This window comes from Borostomias antarcticus (assembly GCF_949987555.1).
Source record: "Borostomias antarcticus genome assembly, chromosome: 18".
Lineage (NCBI taxonomy): Eukaryota > Metazoa > Chordata > Actinopteri > Stomiiformes > Stomiidae > Borostomias > Borostomias antarcticus.
The window spans coordinates 6,222,471-6,241,792 of record NC_140251.1 but is presented as its reverse complement, the minus strand read 5'-3'; the positions used below and the strand labels follow the sequence as shown (position 1 = coordinate 6,241,792).

Genomic DNA, 19,322 nt, shown 5'->3' with positions numbered 1-19,322 from the left:
TTATTGGCTTTTAAAACCACTTTAAAAATCTCACCAGTGAGTACTTTCCATTGAAAAAAGAAACATTAATGCTTTGCGATATTAACAAGCTACTGTACATGAAGCAGTACACCAGACAACAACACACAGGAAGGATCTTCTACTGGTATAAATGGACAAGATAGTCAAACAGAGTTGGTACTGCGTCAGCCAGAAGTACAGAGTCAGAGTCACTTCTTGATGGAGCTCCTGTACACCATAGGAGAGATGCATTTTCCTTCATTCCAATTCAAATATCAGTGCCTTGTTCAATATAAAAAAAATTAAGAGAAAATGGTAACAATTTTCTTCCCACCTGCATTTTGCAAAATAAGAATAAGTACAAAGAATATGTAAAAAAAAAAAAAAGTTTGACACAATAGTCATTAACAAAACATACATAACAATATTAACTTAGTAAACAGCACACAATGAGAATAAAGTAACTTGCGTAACCAGCACTGTCCGGTAACCAGCACTGTCCGTCCGGTTAGCAGAACCTGCCCTAATCACAGAAGACAGTGGTTACAAAGTACGATAGAATCCATCACACATGCACGCTCACACATGCACGCGTACAATCATTTAGCAACATAATGAAGCATGTAGGTTTTAAGGTCATCTTAACATTTTTTTTCCTCAACGCTTTATATTCTCAGGTATGAGAATGACTAGGAATGCGTATCTCACTGAGATTAATGCACAGTTTGCTACAAGACAATTATATAGTCATTTTCTGACAATTTCATTTAAATTTTCCTTTCTTATCTTGACATAAAAAATATTTTCTTTTTTTGAGGGCATCCATCATTACATTTGTCCATAAAGATGTGACAAAGCCATGTGTCATAAAAATTTAGTGCAATAATGTGAACCTCCAAAGTTTGTTGAAACATGAACCATTGAATTTCCAGTGTCTGCTGAAAGGCTCTGAGCACAATGTCTATGTCACAGAAATGTTTGCAACCAGCTAATATATCACAACTTGTTTTTCTCAATAAACCATGCTATTGTTCTCGCTCAAAGCACACATCACTTCTGCAAAAGCAGAGACCTATTATCTTCAAAAAGAAAGAGCACACCAGCAAGCGAGACCAGACAGCAATACTTGTACGACACACCGAGCCAGAAATGGAACACACAACATACAGTAGCCTATCTCGCCAACTACAGTATACTTCTGTTAAGCTTTTCTTTTTTTTTTGTTTCTTTTTTTTGAATGGCACATAGACTTGGCTAGAATTATGGCCATAATATAGTGTCTTGATACATCAAATTTCTATGTATCTATCCTATTTACAAATGGAGCTTTAACATGACTTTTACAACATTAACAATAGCCAAAATTCAAGCAAGCGGCCTACTTTATCACATACCTGGCTAGCAGTGATGGTTTCAACATGCTTTCAGGTCCAGAGTTGCCTATACAACACAGGACTGCCACCATTTCACTCATTTACATACTGTACATTGATTTTTTCAGCTTTAGACCCCCCCCCCACACACACACACACTACTACATAACTCTTAAATGTTCCTCATATCTCAGAGGCTGCCTACTTCCCTTCATTTTTAATAGTCATTAAGAGTGTATGGATGATCGACCCCATGAACAACAATCTAATGTTAATCTAACAGCTCATCTTTGGTATGGAAATAAGGCTAGATCTCCAAAAAGACAATAATCACAATTCGTCTCTTGATCTCAAGATGACATCATCGAAATCAAGAGCAAAGCCTTCAGTGAAATATTCAGCCATCCCCATACCATCGATGCCACACCTCCGCTCACATTTTAATGTGCCTTATATGGAATTCATAAAATGATGACCTATCAAATTATTCTTAATCTACAACTGATAAGGGCACACACAGTGTGGTTTATACAATATGCACGCATAACGCTACAAATAAAAAAGAATAAGAAAGAGTACTGGAAAAAGAAAGAGAGTAACAGCTGCCTTGATATGAAACTCTGGATGCTTGTGAAGATGTGTGCAGAGTAGTATACTATGTACAGTCTCTCTAGAGATGGCGTAAGGCCTTTGACTTTGGAATTAAGGCTGCCAAGTTGTCGCTTCAGTTCCATGTCATATCTTTCCACTAAAATGGCCCCAGCTCTGGTAAACCCATCTCCTCCCTTTACAAAACACTGAACAGCAGGAGTACCATCACCTCAGAGAGGATTTCCCTCTTGGACAACGATCGGACATGAATCAGTATTCCACTGATTTGGTATATGATAATGTATAAAGATAATGTCCTAAATTCAGCACCTGGTAGCATCACTTGCTACCTTTTTAGTATTCTGATATGGTAGGCAACATGTCCTACTGCTGGGTGATACGCGCACTAAACTCGAACTTCCATTTGAACCCTAAAACAGGATATAACAACATAAATCTTTTGGTGAAGTCATTTGTGATTGTTTGTGCCAAATTTCCTATTTGTCCCACTTTGATAAAGTGTTGTTTTAAAAAAAGAAATATTGCATTATTGAACTGACATAATATGAAAGATGAAGTTTCAAGTGTGTGCATAACTTGGGAAATCTAACCCACCGTTACAACAGCATGCTGCCTTCAAATTCTCCTTTCAGACTGCAGATGGTTTGAGTTACAGTGGTGATGTACTGTGATTCACATTACTTTATGATGGAGAGTGACAAAAGAAAAAAAAAAAATCAGTAGGAGACTTCGCCAGGCCCCGTGGGGACGGCCGAGGGGAAGGTGACATTTTCTGGGAAGGCTGGCACTTTTTAACTGGACAAATGGCCAAGTCCAGACAATTCCCGACAAACAATTAAAAAACAAACAGATATACAGACATACCAAACAAGAAACAGGAACCATAAATACTCTTAGGCAATATTAGCCCAACATCTCCACCGTTGTAGGCTGGTCTTTGCTCTCCAGCCAGTCGAAACCAGAGCTCACAGTATCACTGCATATCTGCTGAAACAACGGGTCGTTTTTCAGTTCTTCCAGTGTCGAGTCTTCGTATTGTTCCTGCTGCTGATTTGGGTCGAACAGCAGGTTTGTGTCCAAAGTGTTAAGGTCAGTTATGCTACTGGACAGATCTGAGGTCAGTCTTATGTCGCTGGAGAAGTCGGATGCCACGGCGTTGAGCTCTGACGCCACCTGGCCTACCAGCTGAGAGCTGGGGTTCAGGCCGTCGTCCCCCAGTAGGTCCTTGACAGTGTTGTTGAAGTCCAGCTGCTGCTGCTCCTCTTCCTCCTGCTGCTGCTGTGTGCTCTGGAGGAGTATCTGGGCCTGGGGCTGCCCTGTGTCCTCTTGGAGCCCGTGGAGGAGCAGCTGGGCCTGGGGCTGCCCCGTGTCCTCCTGGAGCACATGGAGGAGTATCTGGGCCTGGGGCTGCCCCGTGTCCTCCTGGAGCCCGTGGAGGAGCAGCTGGGCCTGGGGCTGCCCCGTGTCCTCCTGGAGCCCATGGAGGAGTATCTGGGCCTGGGGCTGCCCCATGTCCTCCTGGAGCCCCAGCTGCTGCTGCTCCCCGGGACCTCCTGCTTGTGCTTGGCTCTCCCCGGCCACAAAGCTCACCGGCTCCCCGCCGGCGGCAGAGAGGTAGCCGTGCTGCTGGAGCTCGAAGGCAGCGGCGGGACCAGAGCCGACCGGCAGCTGACTCTGGTGGGTGGCGGCGGCGAAGCCGGGCGCGGTCTCCAGGATCTGGGTGAGGTTCATGCGGGCCGTGTAGTTGGAGGGCAGGTTGTTGATTCCCAGGCCGCGGACGGCGTCGTCCCCATCGGAGTCCATCTTGCTCAGCAGGACGCTGGTGATCTTGGTGGCGTTGCTCTGGCCCAGCTGGACCGGCAGCATCTCACTTTGCATCATGACGTTGAGGGGCACCGACTGGCTCCTCTGGACCATGCTGTGGACGGCGTTGACCGCCTGGCTGTTGGACAGGATACTGAGCACCTCGGAGGTGATGGGGGAGTTGAAGGGGGATATGACAATCCTGGCGGTGGTCGTGGTGGCGACCATGGCTGCGTTCCCGCTGAAGTTCCTCTGGCGCGCGACGGCGGGGCTCACGCTGCGGCAGCGGAATGTGCCAGAACCGGGCGAGCTGGCGGCCTTGCTGTCCAGCGGGGCGGGCACGGCGAAGCTCTCCTGCTTGGTCGGGGTGGTGGCGGACGACGCCATCTGCTGCAGCTGTTGGACCGGGGAGATGGGGGTCAGGCGGCTGAAGTGGGCGTCTTGCCTCGCCTGGGCCTGGAACGACTGGCCGGCCGGGATGGCGAAGGCGTGCGGCTTGCGGAAGTGGTCGTCCACCAGGTCCTGGTAGCTGGGCAGGATGCCGTGGCTGGGCAGTGGGCCGCCCCCGACGGCGGCGCCGGCGTTGTTGTAGCGGCTGTTGATCCAGTCGAGCTTGGCCTTGTCGGGGTGCGTGGCGGTGGGCCGCTGCATGGGCTTCACGGGGCTGCTGGAGACCACGCTGGCGTCGTGGTAGCCGCCCGTTATGCTGGCGTTGATGGGGGTGAAGGCGAACGGGTTCCGGCACTCCACGGGGCTGGGCGGGACGCTGCTGCAGTTGGACAGCGGCGTGCTGACGGGGGTGTGGCGGCCCATGGCGCTGCCGCCGCCATCCACAGGGGTGGTGCTGGGCGCCATGCGGGAGCAGGGGCTCTCTCGGGTCAGGCCGTGCGGACCGCCCAGTGTCATCTCGGAGGTGGGTGTGGGCGTGGGGGTGGGCGTCGGGGTGGGCGTCTGGACCGGGGTGGTGCTGCTGTGGGCCGAGTGGTAGAAGGAGGAGGAGGAGCCCGCATGGTGGGTGGAGCCGAGCGCGGCGCCCTGGCCGCCGCCGCCAGTCTGGCCGGGCAGCGACATGTCCACGCAGCTGCTGAACAGCGGCTGCAGGCCCTTCAGCTTCATCTGCTCCTCCATCTGCACCAGCTCCTCCACGATGCTGTCCTGGGTCATGTCGTCGTCGTTGAAGGGGAAGTAGTCCATGCCGGGCTGAGAGCCGGCGAAGTCCACGATGTCCTGGTGGAGGGAGAGCGAGCCTTCGGCAGCGTCCGCGGCGGACTGGGCCATCATGGGGAGCGGGTCGGTGGCCGCAGGCTTGCCGCGGTCTGCTGGTATCTGCTGAGCAAAGGCCTGCTTCTGGAGCTCGTCCAGCTGCCCCGCCTCCTCCCACATTGTGCTCTTCAAGTCGCTCATCACGGAGGCCTCGTGTGCTCCTGAGTTGGCCGGCATGACTGCCCGAGTGTCCGCTGTGATCTGCTGCAGCAGCAGGGTCTGGTCGGAGGAGGCGGAGCCACCGGGCGCGGCGCTGCTGGTGGTGTCGCCGCCGAGAGAGGAGGAGGAGGAGGAGGAGGAGGAGGGGTCCCCGTGTTTCGCCTGCGAGGCCTGGGGTTTGACGACGGCCCGGGGGACGACGATTGGCGAGTCGGACAGAGCCAGGATCTGGGTTGGTGGTGCCAGGGCGGCGTGTCTCACGGTCACCTTGCAGGGGGCGCTCTCGGGCCTGGCGGGCGTGCCCGGCCTGGGGATCCTCTTCGCCCCTGCGCCCACTCCGGGTTTGGGATTGTCAACGAGGGCCAGAGGCTGCTGGGAAATGAACACCCTCTTGACGGGAATCACGTGGGGGTCCGGGCCGGTGCCGGCGCGCTTCCTGGGGCTTTTGGAGCCGGGGCACGAGTCCTTGGACAACAGGGTGACAGATGGGGAGCCGTTGGACGACATGCCGACGCTAGCGTTCTGATTATCAACGGTCAGATACAGGGTACTGTTGTGACAGTGACTGTTGTTATTGCTGTCCTGAGTCCTGGCGACGGCGGCGAAGGCGGCGAAGGTCGCCACAGGGGGCGACGTGGAGTCACTTTTGGTCCTGGCCACTCGGTCGGGTCCCGGGGAGCACTTGACCAGGAGGCTGGGTTCGCTGGCCGCCCTGTATTTGTTGAGCCTGTCGTCCTTGGCCCCGGAGACGGACTCGTGCACGCCGCCCTGCTTCTCCGGCGCCAGGCTGTGGTTGTTACCGGCCTCGAACGCCGCCCTGGAGTTGTGGGCGGGGGGGAAGAGCGTCGGGGCGCCGGGCCTGACCGTGGGAGACTGGGGGGTGGCCGGCGGCGGCTCGTCCTGGACGGCCGCGGCGCTGCTCACTCCGGCTGAGGCTGGCCTCAGGGCCGTGCTGATGCTCACGCTGTTGCTGCTGCCGCTGGGGGCCAGGGAGATGGCCGTCATCTTGAGCACGTTGACCGAGCTGACGTGGGGGGTGGGCATCACCGTCTTGATGGGGCTGTTGGTGATGAGCAGCGTGGGCGGCGAGCGCAGGGTGATGGCGCCGGCGGCCGAGGGCTTGGGCAGGATCTGGGCGTACCTGTGGCGTGCCAGTCGGTCGCCCACGGGGCTGGCAGAGACGTTCTGCAGGGTTTTAGGCGACTGTTTCAGAGACTGGGCGACTACCTGGAAGTTGACGGGCAGCACCTTCCCCTCGGTCGTCCCCATGGGACCCGGCGAGGTCATCAGCTGCCTGCTTCTCTGGACCTGCGGGCGACAACAGACTTCGTCAACACCTGAGGATACAACTGTGATTATGCTGCATTCAGAAGGACTCACCTAAAACACAAACACACTATGTTTTTTTTTATTTTTTAGAAGAATCTATTAATATTTTTAGAAGAACAATATTAATATATCTGAAGAATTAACATAATCTAGAATCACAATCTGTGATCACAATCTTTTACACATACTAGGAATTTGTTCTGGACAGTTGGGAGCATAACATTAATGGATAGACAACAATAGACAGTGTGCAAGGACTAGGCATGTGCAAATGGCGGTGCGGAGACACAGGACAGATGTCTAGGTGGAACACGTTCACGTCTCTTCGCCGTGGAACCTTTACCGTGATGGGGCTGGGGACGGCCGCTACCACGATGCCGATGGTGGGCTGAGGGGAGAGCAGGGCGGGGCTGCCGCAGGGCAGGGAGGGGCCGGGGGTGCTGGCCTCCGTCCTCTTCGCCTGGCCCTCGCCGGGCAGCGGCGAGTGCAGCTTCTGCTCCTGCTGCTTCTTCTGGATCTTGCGCTGCAGCTGCTGCTTGGCGTCGCTGGAGGGCGAGGGGAGGGTCTTCACCTGCGGCTGGAAGGAGTTGGCTTCAGCCGTGGGCACAAACGCAGAGGCTGGGGTGGGCGTCTTCATTCCTGATCAGAGCGAAGGGGGGATTCCACAGGTTAAAGTGGCACATTCTTTTTTGAAAGTTGCTACACGTCATTTCTCTAGAGTTCTAACCTCTAGTTCTGTTTTTGGTGCTAACTAACCAGAAATTGTGTCATTTCTGCCCCAAGCACGTGGTTTACATTACATTACGGTCATTTAGCAGATGCTTTTATCCAAAGGGACTTAACAATAATTGCATTTAACGTAGTTAGCGTTAATGCATTTAACGTAGGGACGGTACATAGCTCGGGAGGTAGAGCGGCCGGCTGGGGATCGAAGGTCCTTGAGCAAGACACTGAACCCCAAAATCGCTCACGGTGGTGCAGTACTTACTACTGTCACATCATAGTAAGAAGGTCTCTGGGCCTTTCTGTGTGGAGTTTGAATGTTCTCCTCGGGGTCTCCTCCCCAGACCCCCCCAGACCCTCTCCTCCACACTTGGACTTGATCCCCGGGCGCCATGAACTATGGCTGCCCACTGCTCCTGGCTGCCCCTGGAGGAGGACGGCTTGGATGGGAGAAATGCCGGGAACAATTTCCACTGGCGACCTCCGAAGTTGCATATATGTGTGTGTGTGTTGTGTTCTGTGTCGCAGCTCACTGTGTGTAATGTGTGTCACCGTGTGGCCAATTAAAGACCCACCCCCCTCGGGTCCTGTCGTTTATTTTAAATGTACTACTACTACTTGCCAGAACTCACAAGTACATCTCCTTTCTAATCAAGTGACTAAGAGAGTAATCTAGCACTAGAGCCAAGGAGCAAGAGCAGCAAGATACAAAATACAGCAGGTGCTTAAGAGGTAGGGTCTGGGTAGTACTTCTTGAAGAGGCTTATGTTTACCACATTGCGTAACCTCACTGGACGTGAATTTTCTCACGTTTTTTTCATGCACAACATGAAAAAAACGTGTTCTGTATTACATTAAATCTGTATTACATTAAATCTTCAGGACGTCCCGGTTAGATTTACATCTACAGTAGGGCTGGGTATTGGCAAGGTCACCATACATTGTGATACGATACAATACATATTGCGATACTCTACATAATTTACTGAAGATTTAAAAATACTGCTGAAAATACAACTCCAATAAACTAGAGAAAGAGCTGAGACTGCCTTGATGGATAGCTTATGATAAGACATTTTATTCCGGGCACTCTTGATCAGAGGTTCAAACAATGGATTCCTAATGGTATAACAGCACTATGCACAGTAATAAAAGATGGGAATGTTATGAGTTTTGAGGAGCTGAAGCAAAACTATAAATAAACCAACCAGGACAATTTAAGATATTTGTAACTGACTAACAATAGAGAAACAAAGCACAATGTAAATCTGGATAGAAATTGAATAATTAGGCCGATAATTGAAGTTAACGATTCTAAGAAATATAGAATAATATCTACATTATATCAACAACTAATGGAGAGAAGAGGAAATACAACATTCTACTGTATGTGAAGCATAAATTGGAAAAAGAACTGGGTACAAGTATTACGGAAGATGAATGGTTGGAGATTTGGAAAACACAACAGTCTACAACATCCTCACATACTTGGAGGGAATACAGTTGGAAAAATATAATTACATTCTTTATTATTCCCCAAATTAAGAGCAAATACCTGTCTACAGCCCAGCCATGCTGGAGACTGTGGGGCGATAAATGTAGATCATTCTCATGTATTTTGGCTCTGTCCTGAAATTGTACAGTTTTGGGAAAATGTTCATATGACTATGGACAAGATTCTGAGATATGAGACACCTAGTTCATTGATAGTGTTGTACTTTGGTAATGTGTCAGGGGATATTGGTGAGAGAAGATAGATATTTGCTTAAAGTGTTGCTGGCAGCCTGTAAGACGGCCATTACAAGAAGATGATACAGGGTGGAATCAAGAATCAAGAGATCTGGGATAGATGGATGATGTTTAGGCCTACATATCAACGATAAGATAGGATAGTTCAATGTACATTTGATTATTGTTTGTAAGGTACAGGGCTGAAAATCTTTTGTGGAGAAGGCAATCCAGCCCCCCCCCCTTTTTTCTTTTTTAAATCTTTTTTTTATTAGTGCTCTTTATTCTTTTGTGTGTGTGCATTTGATTGCTAATGGAAAAGCAATAAAAATAAAGTATTAAAAAAATAATAATAATAATAATAATAATACAACTTCATCCCCCGCTTGTGAGGTGATCCTGAGGGCGGAGGGAATGTAAGGACATTTTAAATCCATTTTAAACATGAATTATGTATTGATGATTGAATTCTATCCTTCATTTGATATATCTATATCTATTCCATGTCTTGTTCTGTATGTTTTCCTTGAGTAAAAAAAAAGTTGTTTTTCTTTTTAAATGTATGTATCGATACTGTACTGTACAGAAAATCAATAGAGCATCACTGGAAAAAATATCACCATGATTTGCTGTATGGATTTTATTGCACAGCCCTAATCTACAACTTGTTCACGACCCTTGAACCCCAGCAGCAAGGCGGTCGCACTCACCTGTGGGCGTCCCGGTCATGACTGTGAGGGCCGCCATGGACTTGGTGCCGATGTAGTGGCTGTTGAGCAGGAAGCGGGCCAGGTCCTCCACGTTGTCAAACTGGCGGCTCAGAACCTTCTGGGCCCACTCACACACCAGGCCACAGGCAGCGGAGCGCATCTCATCCTCGGCGCTGGGGGACTGACCCGACGTCTCCATCAGCTCACACTGGAGGCAGAGAGAATGGGCAGAGAGACCTGGGTCAGCATCTGGAGGTCTAGAGGAGTAACAGATTATCCATTAGAACTACTTTGACCTCTTATGGGTAACACAGAAACTCACCCCGTCGCCTGACTTCTGTAAATCCAGGTTGGGCAGCGATGGCATGTGTACGAAAGCTTTCTTCCGCAAGCCACTATAACAGTATGTGAGAAGTAGTTAAGGTTTAATATAGACTTTTGTATTGCTCAACATTGACCGAAAGGTCACCGGTTCAAGACTGGGCCAGGCCACTCAACAATCACTGAATCAGAATCAGAAGAATGAGATTTATTTAAGACAGGTAGGTTTTCACACATACTAGGAATTTGTTCTGTACTGTTGATGCATACAATAAATAGACAACAGTAGACAGGGTGCAATAACAAGACAGAGCAGTGCAGACAGGACAGTACAAATGACAGGACAGTGCAAAATATATAACAGCGCATGAAGTAAAGGGCAAATGCACTAAGATGTAATAAAAATTAAAAGTTAAAAAATTAAAAATAAACATTATGGATAAAAGTGTCTGCTACAGGAAATGACCAAATTATACATCCAGCTTCACAGAGCAGTGCATTTGAAAGGATATTTGGATTTGCCTCTCATTCCCAGACGACGAGCCTTCATGTTGGGAAAGACGTTCTTCATGATCTTCCCAAAGTCTGCTGCACTCAGTGGATTGTAGCCGAGATTGTCACAATAGCTCCTGCAACAAAAATTCAAATAGCACACAAAAATGTATGAGTTTACCACTACAGTGAAATATAGCGGCACACGTAGATGACCCATAATTCATCATCTATTTTCTTTTTTTGTGTGTGATATTTTTAGGGCATTTCTGCTTTATTGGGATAGGACAGTGGAAGGACAGACAGGAAGGTGGGAGAGAGAGAGAGAGGGGAAGACATGCAGCAAAGGGCGTGGGCCGGATTCGAACCCACGCCGCCGTGGTAAGGACGAGCCTCTACATGGTACGCGCCCCAACTCATTGAGCTACCGGGGCGGCCCATCATCATCTATTTTAAAAGCCAGGCGGCCCAATTGAATTGTTTCTACGTCGTTTTCTTCAGGTGTGTCACGCCACGGATCGGCCTTGGCTTCCCACCCTACAGCACGTGACTGTAGCAAACATCAGGTTAACTAGATACTAGTCTCGCAAACCAGACCTATCTCCACACTTCCTTTACACTGTGCCAGAGCTGGAGAAAGGTCTGGCTGGACTCATTACCATTCAGGGATAAGGGGAAAAAACATAGTATTTCTTTAAACCAATCACAATCGTCTTTAACAGAGTGGTTGCTAGGTTGTTGTTGTTTCACGTAGTCTGGATTGAATCTGATTGGGCCGACAACATATTCTGTCGCCATTGATTGGGCAGTAATAAACGAATGACAAGGCTTATCACCAAAAACTTCAGTACATCTGTTCAGTCAGACTAGATAGATACTCACTTGTATTCATCATACACCTCTTGTTTTGGGAGGGATGTCTCTGGGTGTTCTTCTAGGTGATTCCGTATCCAGTTGAATGCATACATCTGCTGTGTCCGGCTGGATGACATGGAACTCTGATCACTGTAACAATGCATAGGAAAACCAGCTCAGAGAAGACATGTCTTCAACAGATAGGTGTGATTTGCTTGTCCTTTAGAAGAGAAACTTTAGTACCATAGTCCAGGAGTGGAGGACCCCCTCTGATTCTCAGTCCTAACGAGCAGTATTTGGGGTAGAGGTGATGCATAGATATGGGGAAACAAATTAAAAACACTGAAAACTGGGTATAGCAACAAAAAAAAACAATCATTACTAATACTGCTTCATGGTAACCACACAGCCATAACGATTGTGTGATACTTTTAGCCTAGGCAAAGAGGTCAACAATGATTAACTAATGCCATAATAATCATCACCACAAGACAGGAAGCATCACAATTCACTGCGGACAGGTGTGGGTAATAGACCTATTATTCACTGGTTGGTTAATATACAACAATAACTTGACTTTTTAATCTTTGTTATAAATGCAGAGTGTGGAAGCATTTTCACATCATGCACTGAATCATTAGATCAAAACACTCCTCTTGATCAAAAGTCTAAAAGACTAGACATACAGCCCATGTAGCATTAGCAATCTGAGGACAGAGGGTGTGACTTACTGACACAAGTAAGTCCACCAGCTAATTACTGAAGGAAGCTCTCCAAGCACTGCACAACGAAAATATACAAGACGCAACGAGATACAGCTCAATAGCTGTGAAACAGAAGTAGGAATGTACCTTCTATCATTGCCACTGCTGGGACCAGAAGGCAACTTAAGGTAGAGGTAGAGTTTTTCAATGTCTGTAAACTTCTCAACATCTTGCTGTAAAAATGCAGAGGGGATGAAGAGAGACAATATATAAGGATAAAAGACAAACCTACAACAGTATAGTTCCTTGTTACCGAAGTAACAAAACAAAAACAGACTGGTTGCAATAGCCTATGTCTTGATGGCTTAAACCATGAGATAATTAATAGTATACATACAGAGGGCAGTTGTCAACATTTCTGGTGGATGGAGTCTGTAAAAAAGGTGACCATTCACCAGAAATGTTGACAACTGCCCTCAACTAATGGAAATTAGTTGGATAGCCTACTGCTAGACAATGTGAGAATTGGCACGGGAGGAGGCTAGTTTACAGTGTATAGTGCCATTGAAATGGTCAGCTATTATAGCAGATGAACATGGAGATCTTTCATATAATTGTGAATTGCTATGAAAATCTAAACACTACAATGTATTTGGTGCACTGGAAATGTGCATTTTCACTATGAAATAATTGGCTTCTAAGAATGGATTCATCTCACCTCTCGCTTTTATATTTGTCTCTTGCCTGTTGCTAGGGGAACCAATACTTACGAATGAGGTGGGAAAAAAAGCTATTTACTAGACACTGATGATCAGCATGCTGTGCACTAAATGCCTCTGTCTTTTCTCGGAGTACTACAGTTATAGTGTGCCATTATTTGATGCAGATTGACATAAAACAATTGTAGGTTTGATATTCATTGGGTATTGTATCTACTGAACTGTAACAAAATAGTAACTAGAAAGGGTGCTCCGAGAGCACAGGGCTCCGCCCATTAATGCATTTTGTTGGTGTAACTGAGATGAAATGGTTAAACTCACTCCTCAGTATAAATATAGTACACTTGCACCATTGAAGAGTAAGCTTTTTGGTGGTGTAACTGATAGTGGTGTTTATGAGAGGTGGTCATGTATGAACACAACTGAACATACTTCTGTAATTTTTTCAATCAGCCATTATAGACAATAACAGAAGACATAAGTTACAAAACTATGTACAGAAATTAAGTCCAGTGTTCATTCCTCTGGGGTAAAAAGGACAGGCACTAGCCCAGTGTCCATGTCTCTGGAATGGGTTCTACAGCTTATGCTACACCCCTCTATCGAGTTTCATGAAAATCGTTCAGGTAGTTTTTGTGTAATTATTATTATTATTTTGTTTTACATGCAGAGAAAAATAAGATAATATTGGTTGCTTAAACAGCAAATAAATAAAGTTGATATCTAAGATGATATTTAAAGCTGACTTGATTCCTCATTGTAACAAAGAGCAAACGTTTTCTAAAGAAAAAGCAACATCTTCCTTGCGGCTCAAACCCGCAATGAAAATTCATGAGACTAACGCCTTAACCGCTCGGCCACCAGGCGTAAGCCTGGCAGAAGAAGTAAAGACTAGAAAGGGTGCTCAGAGATCACAGGTTTCCGCGCATGAATGTGTAAGTTGATAAAAAAAAAAAAAAGATAAGAAAGCAGCACGGTTTGACTGTACCTGTGTTTTTTCATATGATATCAGAGTGTATTTAGTAGAAAATAGTTTGTGGGATGTTCCAATCGCTCTGGTAGTTGGGGGCCAAGCAGCGAAGTTGCGTAGGCCACCATTGTTCTTGTACCTTTTCTCTTTCTTTCTTTCTTTCTTTCTTTCTTTCTTTCTTTCTTTCTTTCTTTCTTTCTTCTGCCATGGGAGTCTATGGCAGCCCATAGAACCGTATGGTAAAAAGTTGTGAAATGTCACACTCATTCATGACAGTCCCCTGAGTCTTGTCACCAAGACTCATGTCCACACCTCTAACCCTCTAGAGCCACCAACGTGTCAAAGTTGGAGGTGCGTTTGTGCACGCAACTTTTGACCTGTAACCCCGATTTTCAAAAACGATTTTCCGCCATTTTGGATTTTGTGAAAAACACTTAAAATGTATCTCCTCCTAGGACTTTCGACCAATCTGCACGAAACTCGGTATGCACATTCTCTAGACCAACGTCCACAAAAGCCTTACAGGGATTTTTGATTCTCAAAAGCATTCGCCCGCTACAGCCAATCAAATTTGTCGTTCAAGCCGCCAAAACGGATATGTGGTCATATCTCAGCAAGTTGTTAATGTATCAGTCACATTTGGCACACTCATCGGGGACAGTCCCCTGACCCCTGTCAGCAAGTATCATCGCGACAGCTCGAACCCTCTAGCGCCACCACCGTGTCAAAGTTGGAAGTGCGTTTAGGCACACAACTTTTGACCCGTGGGACTGATTTTCAAAAATGAGGTACCCTTGGAATCCCTGACTCATGCCGAGTTCAACGCACCCTATGATGTCATTTTCCACCAATTGAATTGCCCGCCATTGTGTATTTTGTGTAAAACACTTAAAATGTATCTCCTCCTAGGAATTTTGACCAATGAGTGGTTACGCACATTCTCTAGACCAATGTCTACAAAAGTCTTACAGGTATTCAAAAGCGTTCGCCCGTTACAGCTAATTGAATTCGGCATTTAAGCCGCCAAACAGGAAGTGTGATCATATCTCAGTACCACTTTGATGTTTCAAAACCACATTTGGCATACTCCTCGGAGACAGCCCCGTGACCTCTGTCACCAAGTCCATGTCGACACATCAAACTCTCTAGTGTCACCAACCTGTCAAAGTTGGAAGTGCGTTTATTCTGAACCGTATGCCCGATCTTCAAAACTGCGGTAGGGATTCGAATGCGGCTATGCCGTGTTTCACTTGTTGTCTTTGATGCGCTGGTCACGCTTCCTGCTTGGCCCCCACATTGCTGCTTGCAGCTATATTTTTTGTATAATCCTGCTATGTGACGAATAATACTGTTTTTCATTTGCTTCAACACTCAAATTAAAAAGAACACAAAGTTAGTGAAACCTGACACCAAAGGGGCAAAACCTCAGCCCAGATGTGCAGGTAGCTTATGATTTATATGTAGGCTAATACCACAGGATCCAGGCTAAGAAAATGTAACTTTTCCTAATACAGTGTTTATCTGATTTGTTTTTCAGGGATCAGATATGATTTTGTTTTACATGCATAGAAACATAAGACAATATTTGGCGTAAACAGAAAAAAAAAAGTTGACATCAAAAGCCGAACCCAGGAACCGAACCTGAATCGACGCATTGCTAGACTGATACATTACTGCTCGGCCAACAGCGATACAGTAAACCTGGTGGGAGAAGTAAATATAAAGGGAAAGAAGCCGGTCCAAGTATGGCTAATATTGATTTCTTTTAATTTGTGTATCCAACCAATGATTCTGATCCGCACCAACATGTAATGTGTTCTAACTTGGCCCATGCTAGTTTTTGTATAGTCCTGCTATGTGATGTGACAAACGAACAAACACGACTGATATATACCCTCCGTAGTCTGGGGCCTGTCTCTTTCGCAGTTGTTTCACCGGTCTAGAGGGGAAGCGCCTAGGATGACGCATCGCATAATCTTCCGGTCTGGACCGGAAAAAGAACAGTTGTTGTATCTATAATTTCAGAGGCTTAGACGCTGCAGTGGTGTGTGATATTGTGTATCCGGCACACTTCTTCCATGACTTCTTGAAATATTTCTTCAGGTATGTCCATGTTTTCTTCCATCGATGTAAATAAAGCATGCGGAAGTAGGAGGCGGGCTCTACAGGCTCGAGGCGGAAGAAGGGGCGGGCTTAAGGCAGTGAAGTAAATAGACCCCAGGCTCTCCTCCCCGAGGAGACTGGTGACGCGAGGCTATACCTCCGCCAGCGGTCGCTGGGCAGAGCCAACAACTACTGTTGGCAGATTAAGATGTGACAGGATGAGAAATTGGACATTCTAATACGTGCTAAATGTTGACAGGGTTGAGGACATTGCATCCTTACATTAATATTGTATTGTACATGTTAACTAATTTCTTGCCATTTTTAGACATTTTCAAAACATTGGCTGTGGTACACGTGTTAGAAATGAGCCAGATGACAAACAGTAATTAGGGCCATTCCAATTACTCACCAATATGTTGTCCACTTTTGATTGTACAGATTTGCTGCATTAGGAAAGACAGCAAATGTCAGATAATGAGTAACAAATCAGGTCAGCATAATCTCTGCTATACATGTATCTTTCTAGGTTGGCGACCAACAGTACGTGTGCAATAGGCCAAGGTCAGATTTGGTCCTTGAATGGCAAACCTCACCTGGGAAATACCAGGCACTTGAAACAATGGCTACGTGCATTCATGATGGACATGCAGCCAAATGGATGGCCACCTCTTAACCGATAGGACGCCTGCTAGCTGTCAGAGATGACTACTGTAGCTACGACCAGGTAGAGACGACGGTCTGGACAAGACCAAGCTGTTGGCTAGGTGTCTACTGGCCGAATTGATAGCTGCCGCTGGCTAACTGATTACCAAGCTATTATGTATTTTGACGCTCCTGGGCGGTCAACTCTTTACATCCCCCAGTCACACAGAAGGGCATGTCATGGCATGCACAAATAACCACACTAGACTACATTGTAATAAGCCAGCTAGCACTAGGTCTCGCTAGCTCTGGCAAGTCAGCGAGCAATTTGCCAGCTAAGGGGCTCAGGTGTATTTCAAGAGAGGCCTCCCATAACTGTCTAGCTAGCGACTATGTATAATTTGCTCATGAAGATAGCTAGCTAGCTAATTTATCTGGCTAACGAAACTGAGGGGTTACAGTAAGCTTGGTCGCTACATAAGACGGTTAGCAGAGGTTGGGAAGGCGTCAATACCATCGTGTTTTTTGTGTGTGACAGCGCCCGTGTGCGTGTTAATCATCCATTGACATTGATCATCTTACCAAATTGAATTCTTTATTTTGAACTGCAATGCATTTGCCTCAGGCCCCTGAAGTCCTGGTACTAGCGCTGGAAGAGAGCCTAATCCCGAGGTAGGCTTCTGGTGCTGCTGGCCAGGTTGTTGTTGATCCTCAGCCATCATCACGGTTGTGGAGGGGAGGCGGGGGAGCTTTAACGAGTAGGCCTCATCCTGCTGGAGCCGAGACCAGAGCGCCGCTCCGGTTGTGCATTAGCTTGCTAGACCGGACCCACCGTTCATGAACCGTCTAAATAACCCTCAGCTAGCTAGGCCAACCTGCTGAATCGACGATAAAGCATAGCTATTAAGACTACGATTTGACACTCTAAATGTATAAAACAAAACAAAAGACATTCGGGAATAGAAAATACATTTCGCAGAGGTCTCCACTGCCGCAAACAGCACGCCTGCTGCAGCCACAGCCACGGACGATGCTGCTGCTGAGCAGTAGGGGCGCAGGCGAGGATGGAGGGTACAGGTTGATGACACATCTAGGTGACCACCAGCACCTATCGTCGTATGTTTATATCATAGAAATCTAAACTTTACATGAACTAACATCATCATCATCAAATCATGATCAGGTCCAGCCCAGACAAAATATTTCATTCTCGCACACGGCATACCCGTTTGACTATCGAATTAACATATTATTTTCAAATGTATTTAATTAAGCATGTGATTGTAATTTAATAGGCCTACTAGAATTCTGAAGTTCTAAGTGAAGCAAAATACCCCTGTCTCTGACCTTAGTAGTAGTAGGCTACCCTACTGCTGACAGCCAACATCCCTAATACCAGTTCAATGCTGCCACCTTCTGGCTCACACTGACAGTCACTGTCATTTACATAGACAATAAAACTGTTTTTCTTCCGATATATATTATAAGTGATAACTACTAGCCTAAATGTGTTGGCCACATTGTGAGATTGAATGTCACACGATATGGCAACATGTCAAAATCAAATTTTTATTGACGCAATTGGGTGAACACGATACTCATGTATCTTCTCTTAGCCTATGTGTTAAGGAAATGTCTCCCTGTTAGTTATATGCACTCTATCTTTGACTTCCTGTTCTCTGCTATTTGTTATTAATCTATTTTAGGCTACTGTCAATCTCCTGTCGCTTCTCATTTGAGTTCTGTTGGGATTCTTGTTTGAACAGTTTGTCCTTCGTTGTTCTTCAGCACCTCTTTAGCTACAGTACAATTATTCTCTAGCAGTTGTTGTTGTTGTTGTTGTTATATGTTCTTGTCTGCATATCTTTGTTACACATGAATTAATAAAAATACATTATTTTTGGGATGTATTGCCCTTCTGAGATCTGTCCATGCTTAAAAGCTTGTATTGATTATCAAGTGTAATAATACTAGAGTTTGAAGAGACCAAGTGAAATGTGTCTGCTTTACGTTAACCAAGACGGTTTATAAGGTCAAAATTGGGCCTTAGACAGTGCCGGTGTTGACGCGAGATGACCCTCTTTCCTGAGCGGTCGTGGTAAATCTGGGCCAGTGGCTGAGATCACCCAAAGAACAGCGGTCATCCTGCCTCTTACATGTTGTCTGTAGCCCTGCTCCAATCCTCTTAGAACTACATCCTCTGGCTCTCAGGCCAGACTCCAAGATCAGATGGCCTAATCTCATCCCAAAGACAGGTCCTCTCCAGTAGAGTCACGCCAGCTATCAAACACCATTTGCACACGCCTGCAGAACAGGATAGGTAAAGCTGTCAGTCATGTACTGTAACACCAATATAGGTTACTAGAACATACAGTACCTTATGATTTATCTGTGTTTTAGCATGCAGGTATGAAACATACAAACAAAACAGAATCAGTTGTCTGGCTGAATACTGTCTACACATAAGGTTGACCCCAGGCTTGAAGTGTAGGCCTAAAGGCTTTGATGTTGTTTTTTTAGTTGCCGGTTTTGTGTGTGTGTGTGTGTGTGTGTGTGTGTGTGTGTGTGTGTGTGTGTGTGGCTGTGTACATGTAGATGTAAATGTATGTGTGCAGTACTGTATATGTGTGTGTGTCTGTGTGTATGTATATATGTATATGTATATATATATATATATATATATATATATATATATATATATGTTTGTGTGTGTGTGCCTGTGTGTCTTTTAAAAGGGACATTTGATGTTTTTCTGGGAGTCCCTGGCTTTGACGTCACTTTCATCACCTATCCCTGGCTGGGTCTTATTGTTC

General features: G+C 46.3%; 1 protein-coding gene across 1 annotated transcript; it reads right to left on the bottom strand.

Annotated features, from left to right (window-relative positions):
- Nucleotides 1-2,888: 2,888 nt before the first annotated feature.
- On the bottom strand, nucleotides 2,889-17,326 carry rfx7b (regulatory factor X7b; the record flags this gene model as incomplete). Its single annotated transcript, XM_084452703.1, has 11 exons — nucleotides 17,092-17,326; nucleotides 16,277-16,310; nucleotides 12,220-12,305; nucleotides 11,612-11,650; nucleotides 11,396-11,518; nucleotides 10,510-10,650; nucleotides 10,023-10,095; nucleotides 9,701-9,908; nucleotides 6,883-7,178; nucleotides 3,483-6,518; nucleotides 2,889-3,338 (listed from the first exon to the last, which is right to left on the bottom strand). Exons 1-11 carry the CDS (start codon nucleotides 17,229-17,231, stop codon nucleotides 2,889-2,891), a joined length of 4,626 nt encoding a protein of 1,541 aa, XP_084308829.1. The 5' UTR covers nucleotides 17,232-17,326.
- Nucleotides 17,327-19,322: the final 1,996 nt, after the last annotated feature.